An 11,934-nucleotide genomic window follows, 5' to 3' on the forward strand; every position below is an offset into this window, starting at 1 on the left:
TTACTCAGTTAATTGTGAAATGGTAAAGATATGGTGTAGATTATTGCTTGCAACAGACTACTCATCTTTATTTTTCCCTCAGTAAGGATGCCCTTGTATAGTTGGCAGAGTAGGCCAGCAGGTATTAATGTCCTCTTTATTGGGCTTAAGTTTTCTCCCAGGACTCTGGTATCTGCACCCACACCTTTAGATACTTTGTATCCCTCTGTACCCTCAAAACCTGACACACAGGTCTCCTCTTTATACCTTTTCATCCAATCCAGCTGCCTTTCCCCGTTTATTCTTTTTAGTGCTCTACCTCCCCTACAAGCACAACTGTCTTGGGACAGTGTCAAGATTTCCTAATAAATCTTTTGCACTGGACAGAGAACAAAAAGTCCTTCCATTTTACATGATATATTCAAAATACAATGTCTAAATTCCAGAAGATTCATGATGGAAAATGCTCTCTGCATACAGAGAAAGAACTATAGTCTGAACGTAGATTAAAGCATCCTGTTTTCACTCGATTCCTTCCTAAAGCACCTAGTAAAAATCAGAAACGATCTTATTATATAAAGTTTCAGCTAAGCTTTGAAACTAGAGATTCTAAAAATCAAGGGGAAGGAGGAGTGTGTGAAAGGCATGTGAAAATGCATGAAAGTGGGAGATGGCATGTTGTATGTCAGAGAACAAGAAAGCTAATCTGGCTGGATCATAGCGGAAAGTTTTAAGGCTAAAATCAGATTGTAAAGGAATTTCAATGCAAGTGCAGTTTGTATTTGACTCTAGAATTAATAGGGAGAACAAGGAATGACATACTAAAACCTGTGCCTTAGTAATATTACTTTGGTAGGTTAAGTAGCTTGCCCACAATTAGATGGTCTTAGTGCATGGAGGATAGATTAAAAATGGGGGGGGGGAACGGGACCCGCACCATACCAGATGTCTAAAAGTACCTTCCAGATCTAGATCCATGATCCAATACTCCTGCTGTAATAGTGCAGCAAAGATACAGAATTAATTTTAAAATTGGCAACTGATTGGTTATAGGAAAGTAAGGTTGACCCCCCCACCCCAGGCTCTGAACTTAGGTGATCTGAACTCTATAAGATAAAGTGCTACACCTGAGTTAAGAAAAATTCAACTTTAAAGTTCAGGACCAAAGGACAATTCTTATGGAAAAGATCTGGGCATCTGGGCATCTTATCAACCCACAAAGTTCAATATAAACCAATTACAGGAACGCAACAGGAGAAAAAATAAAAGCTACCACACAACCTTAGTAGTAGCTAACATTAACAGTGCCAGGCACCATGCTAAATACTTTACAAATATGATCTCACTTGATCCTCACAGTAACCTTGGGAGGTAGGTGCTATTATTATTCCCATTTTACAGATGAAGAAACTGAGGCAAACAGAGGTTAAGTGACTTGCCCAGAGTCACACAGCTAGCAAGTATCTGAGACCGTATTTGAACTCGGGTCTTCCTAGCTCTAGGCCCAGCACTCTATCCACTACACTGGTGGCAACCTAGCAAGCTTTGTGCTAGTCACACCAAATCTAGTATATAATGTTCAGTTTGTGGTACTCCATTGTATTTGGAACAAGAGGATGAAATACATTAAGATCATCTTATACGGCACAGGCAACTTAATATATATGTCAGGATGACCCAAGTTTGAATTCTACCTAGACACCCAGAGCAAGTCATTTAACTTCTCTTGGAATAACAACAGCAATTACCTTACCAGGTTGTTGTGAGGTTCAAATAAGATAATAAATCAAAAAGCTCTTTGCAGACCTTAAAGTGCTACATAAATGCTAGACATTACATAATGAATGGATGAAGCAGCTAGGAACGTTTAATCTGAAGGGAGACATAGGGGACACCCAAAATAGGTCTTTAAATATTTGAAGGGCTTTGATTCAATTATATTTGTTTTTTAGATTGCTTTATTTACGAGTTGGGAGATGAAAGAGATGTGGAACTAACAGACAGCAAACTTCCCAACTTTCCTCCCACCCATTCCCCCCCAAAAATCTGTTTATGAATCTCTGAAATATTGATCCCATCCTTCCCTGTCCCTAAATACTCCCAGGATATAGAGAGCTCAATCGTCCAACTCCCAGACCTTAAAACAATTATTTGTTGGGTTCCTCATCTCTAGTCTCTCACCTCCTCTGCCCAGGGATCGGCTAAGCCCTTCAGCTTGAATGCATGGTAGAGCCCAGAGGGGTAACAGGGAGAGAGGAAAATGCATCCCCCTCTGTGAAAGGAGCTGGGGAATAGAGAGTGGTGAAATGAGGGCCCCCATAACTGGGATGACTGAATGGAGGGCCTGGAGCTAGGGGGAAAGGCATAGGTGCCCCAGAGAAGGAGCCAGCTGCCTCAAAATCTTCACGGGGTGAGTTGCTATTGCTGCGCTTGCCCTTCTGACGCCGGTTACAGAACCAAACTCGGACAACCTAGGAAAAGGAAGAGAGAATAAGTAAGAAAGAGAAAAAGAAAAATGTTGAGTAAGAGACATGCTTATGCAGTGGGGATGATTGGGGAAGAGAGGACAAGTCTGAAGACAATTGAAAGAAGGATGAAATACTTTGAGGACATTGGTTAGGCCTGTGGGTGACCCTTCTTCATCCTTTTCTTCAGTGAAGAATGAGGATCTTGAGAAATGGGCAGGGCTTAAGGCAGAGGTAGGTCAGTGATCATAGAAGAAAATAGCTATTCCTCAGAGGAAAGAAGTTATGGAAGCATTACAGCATGTCCTGTGTCTCTACTATTGCCTCAAATTCATCATGTATATTATGTATCGTCATCACCTCATCATTTCTTTTATTACCCCTTAAATGCATCCTCTGGACTTCCCTATTTATGTCACTAGAATTATGATGGTGGTCCTAAATTCAAGCCATCATCTTTTCATCCCTTTCCTTCTATATCTCACCCAAGAGCAATTCTTCCTTTGTAACTTCTCTCACATACATTGGTCTAGGTTGCCATTACCTTGTAATTTTTAACTCCTTCCCTGAGGCACCTATGCCTTTCCCCCTGGCTCCAGGCCCTCCATTCAGTCATCCCAGTTATGGGGGTCCTCATTTCACCACTCTCTATTCCCCAGCTCCTTTCACAGAGGGGGATGCATTTTCCTCTCTCCCTGTTACCCCTCTGGGCTCTACCATGCATTCAAGCTGAAGGGCTTAGCCGATCCCTGGGCAGAGGAGGTGAGAGACTAGAGATGAGGAACCCAACAAATAATTGTTTTAAGGTCTGGGAGTTGGACGATTGAGCTCTCTATATCCTGGGAGTATTTAGGGACAGGGAAGGATGGGATCAATATTTCAGAGATTCATAAACAGATTTTTGGGGGGGAATGGGTGGGAGGAAAGTTGGGAAGTTTGCTGTCTGTTAGTTCCACATCTCTTTCATCTCCCAACTCGTAAATAAAGCAATCTAAAAAACAAGTATAATTGAATCAAAGCCCTTCAAATACTTAAAGCCCATTTTCTTACCTCCTACGTCTGCTCTTTCTCTAATCCCCATCATGAAATCAGGAAAATCTTCCTCCAAACATTCCTTTTACCCATAATGTCATGCCTTTTGTCAACAATAACTCTCTATTTTGTACTGCTTGCCTTCATCTATTGCAGAAACATTGCATGCCTCCATGACTTTGTCCTATTTGCTTTTCTTTATCCTTCCTTGTTTATCATCAATCTGTTGTTGAGTCATTTCAGTTGTGTCCGATTGTTACAGACTGATTTTCTTGGCAAGAGGGTTTTAAGTGACTTGCCTAGGGTCACACAGTTATCAAGTATCCAAAGCTGGATTTGAACATAAGTTCAAATGAGATGAGATCTTCCTGATTCCAAGCCCAGTACTCTATCCACTGGGCTACCTAGCTGCATCATGAATATACCCAACCTTTTTTAAGAGCCCACTTTAAAATCTCCACTTCTACCATGCAATCTTTCCTGCCTTCTATTCTAGTACCTAACCTACTATATCCCACTCACTACCGAGCACAACTAATAGTTTTTAACCATAAAACTTAAACACTCAATGCAATCATACTTATTAAAGAATGTATATTGAATTTAACTATAGACAAACCATATATTTTTCATTGTTTCATAGGTTTTAGCTTATCTCCTCAACTAGATTCTAAGCCTCTCTCTCAAGGGCAAGACTCTCTCCCCATGTGTCTGTTCTACCATCAATCCCTCACTGACCCTATCCCACTACTGGTCTTATACTAATAGTGCCTTAAAATAATGCTGGCAAAATAAGTGCCTAACAGGAGCAATTAGGTGGCGCAGTGGATAGAGCACCGGCCCTGAAGTCAGGAGGACCTGAGTTCAAATCCAGCTTCAGACCAAATACTTGACACTTACTAGCTGTGTGACCCTGGGCAAGTCACTTAACTCCAATTGCCTTAAAAACAAACAAACAAACAAACAAACAAAATAAGTGCCTAACAAATACCTGTATTTGCCCGGCTATGGTACTATAGAATGCTGAGTTGGAAGGGAGCTCAGAACTTGGTTTATTATCAAGAGCACTCACTGGACCAGACATCAGGAGACTGGGTTTGTTTCATCTCTGCCCCTGTGTGAACTGGGACAAGTCAGTTCACTGCTCTAATACCTCATTTTCTTCCTTGGTAAGAAGAGGTCAGATTAGCTCGTCTCCAAGGTCCTTTCTACTGCTAGAGATGTATGATTCTTCAGCATAGATTTCAACCTCCTTTCTCTAATATTTCTAGTGGAGTCATTTGAAGTTGGTCACCTCTAGCTCACTTCCTACCAAAAGGTAGGAAGGGGTGGCTTTGATTGACAGGCTTTGTAGAGTATCCATGGATTTATTAATGGATGGGTGGCAGTGATGGGAGGTCAGGGTGAAAAGGTTCAGGAAGTCAGAGATGAGGGAAAGAGATGGTAAAGAATCAGTGAAGGAAGAATGGAAGGAGTCCAGAACAGAACCTAGAAGGGAGTGGGGAATCTCCAGGTTCTTAAGGAACAGTTAGCAGCACTTACATCTTTCTCAAGTCCCAGCTCTTCAGCAATATTGCTGATCTGCTGAAGTGTGGGCTTGGGGCACTGGAGAAACATGGTTTCCAAGTTTCCCCGAACTCCGTTCTCAATGCTTGTACGCTTCCTCTTTCTGGCTTGTTGAAGGACTGTCTCAGCCTTGCACAACTGAGGTAAGAAAGGATGGAAAAACAACAATAAAAAAAGTCAACGTAAATTGAGTTTTCTCTCCTGGAAGGATACATGTTCTGAACAACGAACTCCTACCATAGTGGTAAAAGCAGTAATAACACATTTATTATCAGTAATATCAGTTCACATTGAGTGAGATAGTAGCCTTATTATTCCCATTTTACAGATAGGAATACTGATCAAAGGCTCTTATCAACAAATAGTCCAAATTTACTGAGGTGACAGACTGAAACTGGGTGTTCAGTATTAGGGGTATGGACTGGTGGAAATAAAAAGACAAAGAAATTGGCACACACTGAGTTTAAAAGTACATGGGGGGGCAGCTAGATGGCGCAGTGGATAGACACTGGCCCTGAAGTCAAGAGGACCTGAGTTCAAATCCGGCCTCAGACCAAACACTTAACACTTACTAGCTGTGTGACCCTGGGCAAGTCACTTAACCCTATTGCAAAAAAAAGTACATGGCAGCTAGGTGGTGCAGTGAAGAGCTCTGACCTTGGAGTCAGGAGGACCTGAATTCAAATCCTACCTCAGACACTTAACCCTGATTGCCTCACCAAAAAGCAAAGAGTACATGAGTGCCACAGATAAAATGGTAAACAGACTTGGATTCAGGAGACCTAGTTCAAATTCTGGTTAGGACACTTACTACAGTGCCTGTAAACAAGTCTCCAAGCCATTGTCTTTCTTGTCTGTGAAATGGGAATAATATTGGCACTACCCACTTCACAGGGTTGCTTTGTGAGGAAAGAGGTGTATAAACCTTTAAGCACTATATTAATGAGTTAAAAGAGAAATGATCCACTATTCTTCAGGCTTATGTCACCTCCACCACCACCCCACCACCCCTCAGTTCTGCCCCGTACCTCCTGAAGGTGGTCATTGTCATCTGCAGCTTCTAGCCACTTCTGTAGCAAAGGCCGGAGCTTACACATGTTCTTGAAGCTGAGCTGCAGTGCCTCAAAGCGACAGATGGTGGTCTGGCTAAAAACCTTGCCTGGAGTTTGGGGAAGGATAAATTGGTGCTGGGGGAGCACTATAATGAAGGTAGGCCTAAGGCCCCCTAATACCCTCAGGGATTCTGGTGTCCAACCCTCTTATTTCTACCTTCACTGTAGACCCCAAATTCTTATTTCCCCCACCTGTCTGTCCAGTTCCTAGTTCTTTCAAGGCTTCAGAGAGAAGGCGCACAGTCCCATAACTCCCCCCAGACCTGTCCTCCCCCCTCCTTTAGGACCCCCAGAATCTAGCTCCCCCCACCTAAGGTAGGGATGGATCCAGGAAGTTCTGTCCCTGGTCACAAATGAGGCAGTGGAGAAAGAAGTCCTCTGGGTGAAATGTATAGAAAAGGACCCACCAAAGAGAGCCCCCAAGGTGATGCCCACATCAGCCTGGGTATAACCCAGAGTGATCCTCTTCCGCTTTAACTCCTTGGCAAACTGCTCCAGTTCCTCTGGGGAAGGGGTCTCCTGGGGCTGCTGTGGAAGCATGAACAGGGGATTTCAGAAGAACAGATAAAAAAAGAAAAACACAAGCAAATAGGAGGTAGCACTCACCCCAGATCTGAAACTCATGGGGAAACCACTTTTTTAAATCACCTATATGCATTCACTCAACACTTATTAAATGCCTATTATGTAAAAAACACCTGGGTTAATATCCCATCTGTCACCAAATTCTGCTTATTCATTTATTTATTTATTTCATATCATTTTATTGATAACTATGTGTTATTGGGGACAGGAAGATCAAATAACACAACATCTGTCCTTAAGGAATACAACCTAAGGGAAGCGCAATATACAGATAAAAGGATTTAAGTGCGAAGAGTGCTTACTGAATACTTTGGAAGTTCAGAGGATGAAGACTATTTTTTCCCTATCTTGGAAGTGGGAAAGAGAATTAGGGAAAGGTTTGAAAGATCACAGAATCACAGATTTTGAGCTGAGAGGAACCTGAGAAATCATCTAGGCCAACTCCCCTCATTTTACAAACAAGGAACCAAGGCCCAGAGGTGTGAGGGGACCCTCACAAAGTTAGTGTCCGGGAGGTGAGATCCAACCCAGGTCTTCTGACTCCAAATCCAGCATCCTGCTCTCTGCTGTACCAGGTTGCTTTTTCTCCATCCATTCAACATGTAAACATGGCAGAGAAAATTCCAGGCAGAAGAGAAAAAAAGATTCAAACAAAAAGCATAGAAATGAAAAAGAACTGGGACCATTTTGGAACAGAAAATAGTCCAGTTTAGCTGGAATGGAGTAAGAGTGAGACTGGAAAGGCAGGTTAGAGCCAGATACACAGGAGGGGAACAAGGAAGATTTGTTGAAGCAAACTGGAGGTGAGAAGATCAGGCAACAGTCCAGATGAAAGCTAAATAGGGTCTATCCTTGGGCCCTAATAGCTGAAATAGAACAATTCCAGACATGGTGCCTGGATGTAAGGAAGTGAAAGAGAGGGAATAGCGGTACCATTAACACAACTTGGGAAGTCATATAAAGAAGAATAGTCTGGGGATAGGAAAAAAAAGGATATGTTCTATTTTTGACATGCAGCAATTCAAAGCACCAGAGGGAACATTGGGGGAAAAAATGTCCCATAGGCAATTAGATATTAAAACAAAGTTGAGATGTGAGAACATGACTGGCGAATGAAAATGTTTGAAGTCACCCAGGTGACAGTTGAAAAGCTGGGAGCAGACCAGTATTTCTTTATATTTCAGGCAGACAGAGGTTAAGTAAGGCCACTCAGAAAATAAACGGTCTGCTCTTCCGGGCTGGTCTTCCAGACTCGGTGCCTGGCACTCCACTACTGCCACCTAGCTGCCAGGTTGAGTTCAATTCAACAAATATTTATTAATGTACTGTACTGAGGATACAAGACAAAAACAAAGCTTGTTAAGAAGGATGAGGAGGAAAGACAGGCATTCAAGAAGTTATTGATAACTGGAGAATCTTATTTCAATAGAATGACCAGAAAACAGCTTGTTGGGGTGGAATGGCCAGCATGCAATGTGTTTTAGTGAAGAGCCTTAGTGTAGATAGTGAACCTATGAAGCACTGTTTATAGGCAAGAGAAGATCTGATAACTTTGTAGGTAGAAAGGAAGAAGCAAGTGCAAAGGTGGAGATTGAAAATGCCAGAAGGAATGACCCTGGAAACATGGGAGATAGTGATCAAATACTAAGGTTTGTGTGGGGTGTCAACCCTGGGGAAGACATCTCCTTCCTTGTCCTTTAAGACAGGAAGGATAGGATGAGTAATGAGAAAGGAATTTGGACCTAGGGAAGAGTGACCAAGATGAAACTTTTCAGCCAAGTTGCAATAATAATTATTACCTATTATGCATCATATTACATATGCAACATAGAATAATAATGACAACATTAACTAGTTCCAAGCCTTCATCCTTCTACAACCGGTCTTGCATGCTGAGGCCAGAATAATTTTCCTAAAACAGCATTCTCATCATTACTATTCTACATACATACATACATCCCTCCTCACCCACTTTCTATATATGTAACACCAAGTCCTTGGCTGGGCATTTTTAAAATTTTCCACAACCCTATCTACCTACCCAACCACATTTCCCACCACTCCAGTGCGCCATCCCTCTTTTATACACATCACATTAACTTCTTTGATATCTTGCTCAGCTATTTCAGCAAGGATGCCTCAACCCTCCCCCATCCAAATCTTTGGTAAAGCCTAGGTCAGCTCTAACCTAACTCCATGAAACCCTCTCCAGCTTCCTTCTCTCCAAAATCCTTTGCAGGTACAAAATAGTCCTATAAACTTGGCTTTATTGCTTTAAATGACTAGACTTGGTCTCTCCAACTAGATGGCAGATTCCTTGAGAGCAGGGAATGTCCTTTGTATTCTCTGTCCAGTCTTCTCTCTACCCCCACTCCACTACCCAGGTGAGCACCTTCATTCTTCCCTGACTTCTTCATCTAGAAGTCAGTTCATCATTCACAGTTTCTGTCAAAATAATCCAGTCAGCTCTCATCAGGTTACTCCATTGTTCCAAAGCCCTCAGAGACTCCCCTATTGTCTATTCAATGCAATATATATTCCTTATCCTGGCACTCAAGGACCCTCACTCCTAACTTCAGTCAGGAGTCTCATCCCCACCCCTCCACATTCCAGCCAAACTGGAATACTTAGTTGTCTCCTAGTTTCTTGCATATCTGGAATGAATTCACCCAAACTTCTCTGCCTTAAGAAATTCTTCCCTTCCTTCAAGGCCTAACTAGTCCCCATCAAGTAAGTCCCACCTTCTCTATTATGCACTTCCTGTTCCCTTTCAAAATTTCTCACAGCACCTTATCTGAACTTAATACCTATGTCTTTCATTTCATATCCATCCTGGTCTCACCCACCAATGGAGGTAACTGTATGCTTGAGGACACATTATGCTTAATTCCATCCTCCTATTTCCAAGTGCTTGGCTCAGTAGGATCTCAATCACATTTGTTCAACATTTGCAGCCCCCCCCCCCCAAGTTGAAGGAACCCATAGTTGGTAAATTCATGAATGTTTGGATTGCAGATTTCATACGATCCCAAGAGCTGAAAGTGGCTTTAGAAATCATTTATTTCAAAGCACTTGTTTTACAGATAAGGAAACTGATACTCAGAAGTTAAACAATTTTCAAAGACAGTAATGATGGCAGAGCCAGTTTTCCATCTATCAACACCTCCCAGAAACAAAAGTCCTCCGCAGTCACTCAACTACATTTCATGTCCAGCGACAGACTCTCCCCAAAATTAGTATCCACACCAACCTCAGAGATCTAGATTCTCCACCCAAAATAAGATACCGGACAGTCCCACCCACCATTTCCAGGGAACAATACCTTAGGAGAATGGGTGCTCTATTAATCTGACCAGATAAAATTGTTAAGCCTGAGGCCACAAACCGTGATACACCACCACCCAACCCAGTCTCTGCAGTAGACTGCAGAGAGAAGTGAGAGGGGATAAGGGATAGGGGATGAGGTAGGGTAGTAGGAGAGAAACACAATTATCTGTGTACAAACTAAAAAGGGGCCATAGAACATCCGGATGGACCCACAAAGTGAGAGAAACAGTCTAATCAAAGAGTACACAGGCATCAGGATCCCTCCAGCCATCCAGCACTCATCTTTCCTTCCTCCCCGCCTCTAGCTTCAGGTATCTTGTCCCAAGTTTCCTTCTAGTCCCTTCTAGTCTAGAGGGCCTTCTAAGTTCCTCTAAAGACTTTGGAATCTTATTCTACCTCCCCACTTCCCAGTTTAGTATTTTTCAGGACCCCCCACGTCCACGCCCGGAGCTCCTTTTCCAGATGCCAGATGATGGGTTCCTTTCTGGCCTTTTGATCTCAGGTGTCCCCGAACTCCTCCTGCCCAGACCTCACCCAGATAGCTAAGCTCCTAGACCTTCAGTCCCCTCGGGGATCTCTGCATCCTATCTTTCCTCATCACCAGTCTCACCTCGTCTCCACTCTCCACCGGCTCAATCTTGGTGACTCGACCAGTGGCGCGGGGCTCTGGGGAACTGCCTTCGGAAGGGCTCTCTACCCCGGGTCCTGCATCGCCGTCGGGGACTGCGATCTCCTGAGCAGGCTGAGCCATCACTCCCACATTGGGCTGAGGTTCACAGTAGACACCCCCTCCCCACATATCGTACAAGGGGTGGTACGGGGCCATTCCCCACCCGTCGGGTCCCGGCCCTGTTCCAGCCCCACCGGGTGGGCCTTGAAAGCCGGGCCAATTCCACGTAGGCTCTGACCCTCCGGCCCCGCCACCGCCTGGGGGTGGCGAGAAATATTCAGGAGCCAGGTGTCCGGCCATGCGGAAGCAGGGCACCCCGACCAGGGGTTTTAAGGACTGAGAGCAAAGGGGACAATCCAACCCCTCCCTTCACAATCCCACCCACCCCGGCCTTGACCTCTGGCTCCGCCCTTGCCCCCGCCCCAGGTAGGGGGAGGGGGAGAAACTGAGGCAGGAGCGGAGTCAGCCTCTAAGGTCAGCTACACAGCTCAGTTGCCTTCCTATTCATTCATTAGGGTCTCCCCAATAGATTTTCTTCGTGTTTCTCTTCTTTTCGATCAATATTTCATCTGAACTGTATCTTGTCCCCTTCCAACCCCACACAGTTGTTTCTCTTCTTCAGAGATGCGCTCAAAAAGCCAGACTTCGTTTGCCCAGTAACCACAACCTTAATTCAGGGACCCAGGTTCCCCCATTAACTGACTACCTCTCAGGCACCCACGCAAGTAGGTATCTTCTAGTTAATTCATGGATTAAATATCTACCTGCTCCCTAGCCATGGGACTGCCCTCCCCCAAATGTCACCTTCTCTCAGTACCCTAGATGTCACTCCATTCCTCTCATCCCCAATCCTCTACTCAGGGACAGAGCATGGGCATCAGCTCCTCTGGGGCTCAGAGATCCTCATCCAGTTCCCCTCAGATACCCAGCCAAATGCGTCCCAGTCTGCTCTACCCCTCAGGGACCCAAATGTCTGACACCCCACCCCAGTTCCGCCTTCTTTACCTCTCTAGTCCAGATATCCAGCCCCAGGCTATTGGGGGGGAGGGAGGGAATCTCCGGAGTCAGGTTCAAAGGGGCTGGCTGGGGAAGGGGTGGGGGAAGGGAGGACAATAGCTTTGGCTGGACAAATCCCCGATCCCCTGAGGAGGCAGCTCTAACCCTAAACAAGTGCTCAGCCCTTCAATGAGTCCTGATG

General features: G+C 44.2%; 1 protein-coding gene across 2 annotated transcripts; it reads right to left on the minus strand.

The window, feature by feature from the left end:
* Positions 1-2,189: 2,189 nt before the first annotated feature.
* Positions 2,190-11,036, minus strand: POU5F1 (POU class 5 homeobox 1). Of its 2 annotated transcripts, none has more exons than XM_027876193.1 (5): positions 10,695-11,036; positions 6,562-6,682; positions 6,071-6,201; positions 5,019-5,180; positions 2,190-2,450 (listed from the first exon to the last, which is right to left on the minus strand). In XM_027876193.1, the coding sequence occupies exons 1-5, from the start codon at positions 11,034-11,036 to the stop codon at positions 2,190-2,192; spliced, it is 1,017 nt and encodes a 338-aa protein (XP_027731994.1). The 2 variants fall into 2 exon arrangements, with proteins under 2 accessions (XP_027731994.1, XP_027731993.1); XM_027876192.1 differs by having other exon boundaries at positions 10,677-11,036.
* Between the last annotated feature and the right edge of the window lie 898 nt (positions 11,037-11,934).

This window comes from Vombatus ursinus, unplaced genomic scaffold, assembly GCF_900497805.2.
Source record: "Vombatus ursinus unplaced genomic scaffold, bare-nosed wombat genome assembly UNPS02014811.1, whole genome shotgun sequence".
NCBI lineage: Eukaryota > Metazoa > Chordata > Mammalia > Diprotodontia > Vombatidae > Vombatus > Vombatus ursinus.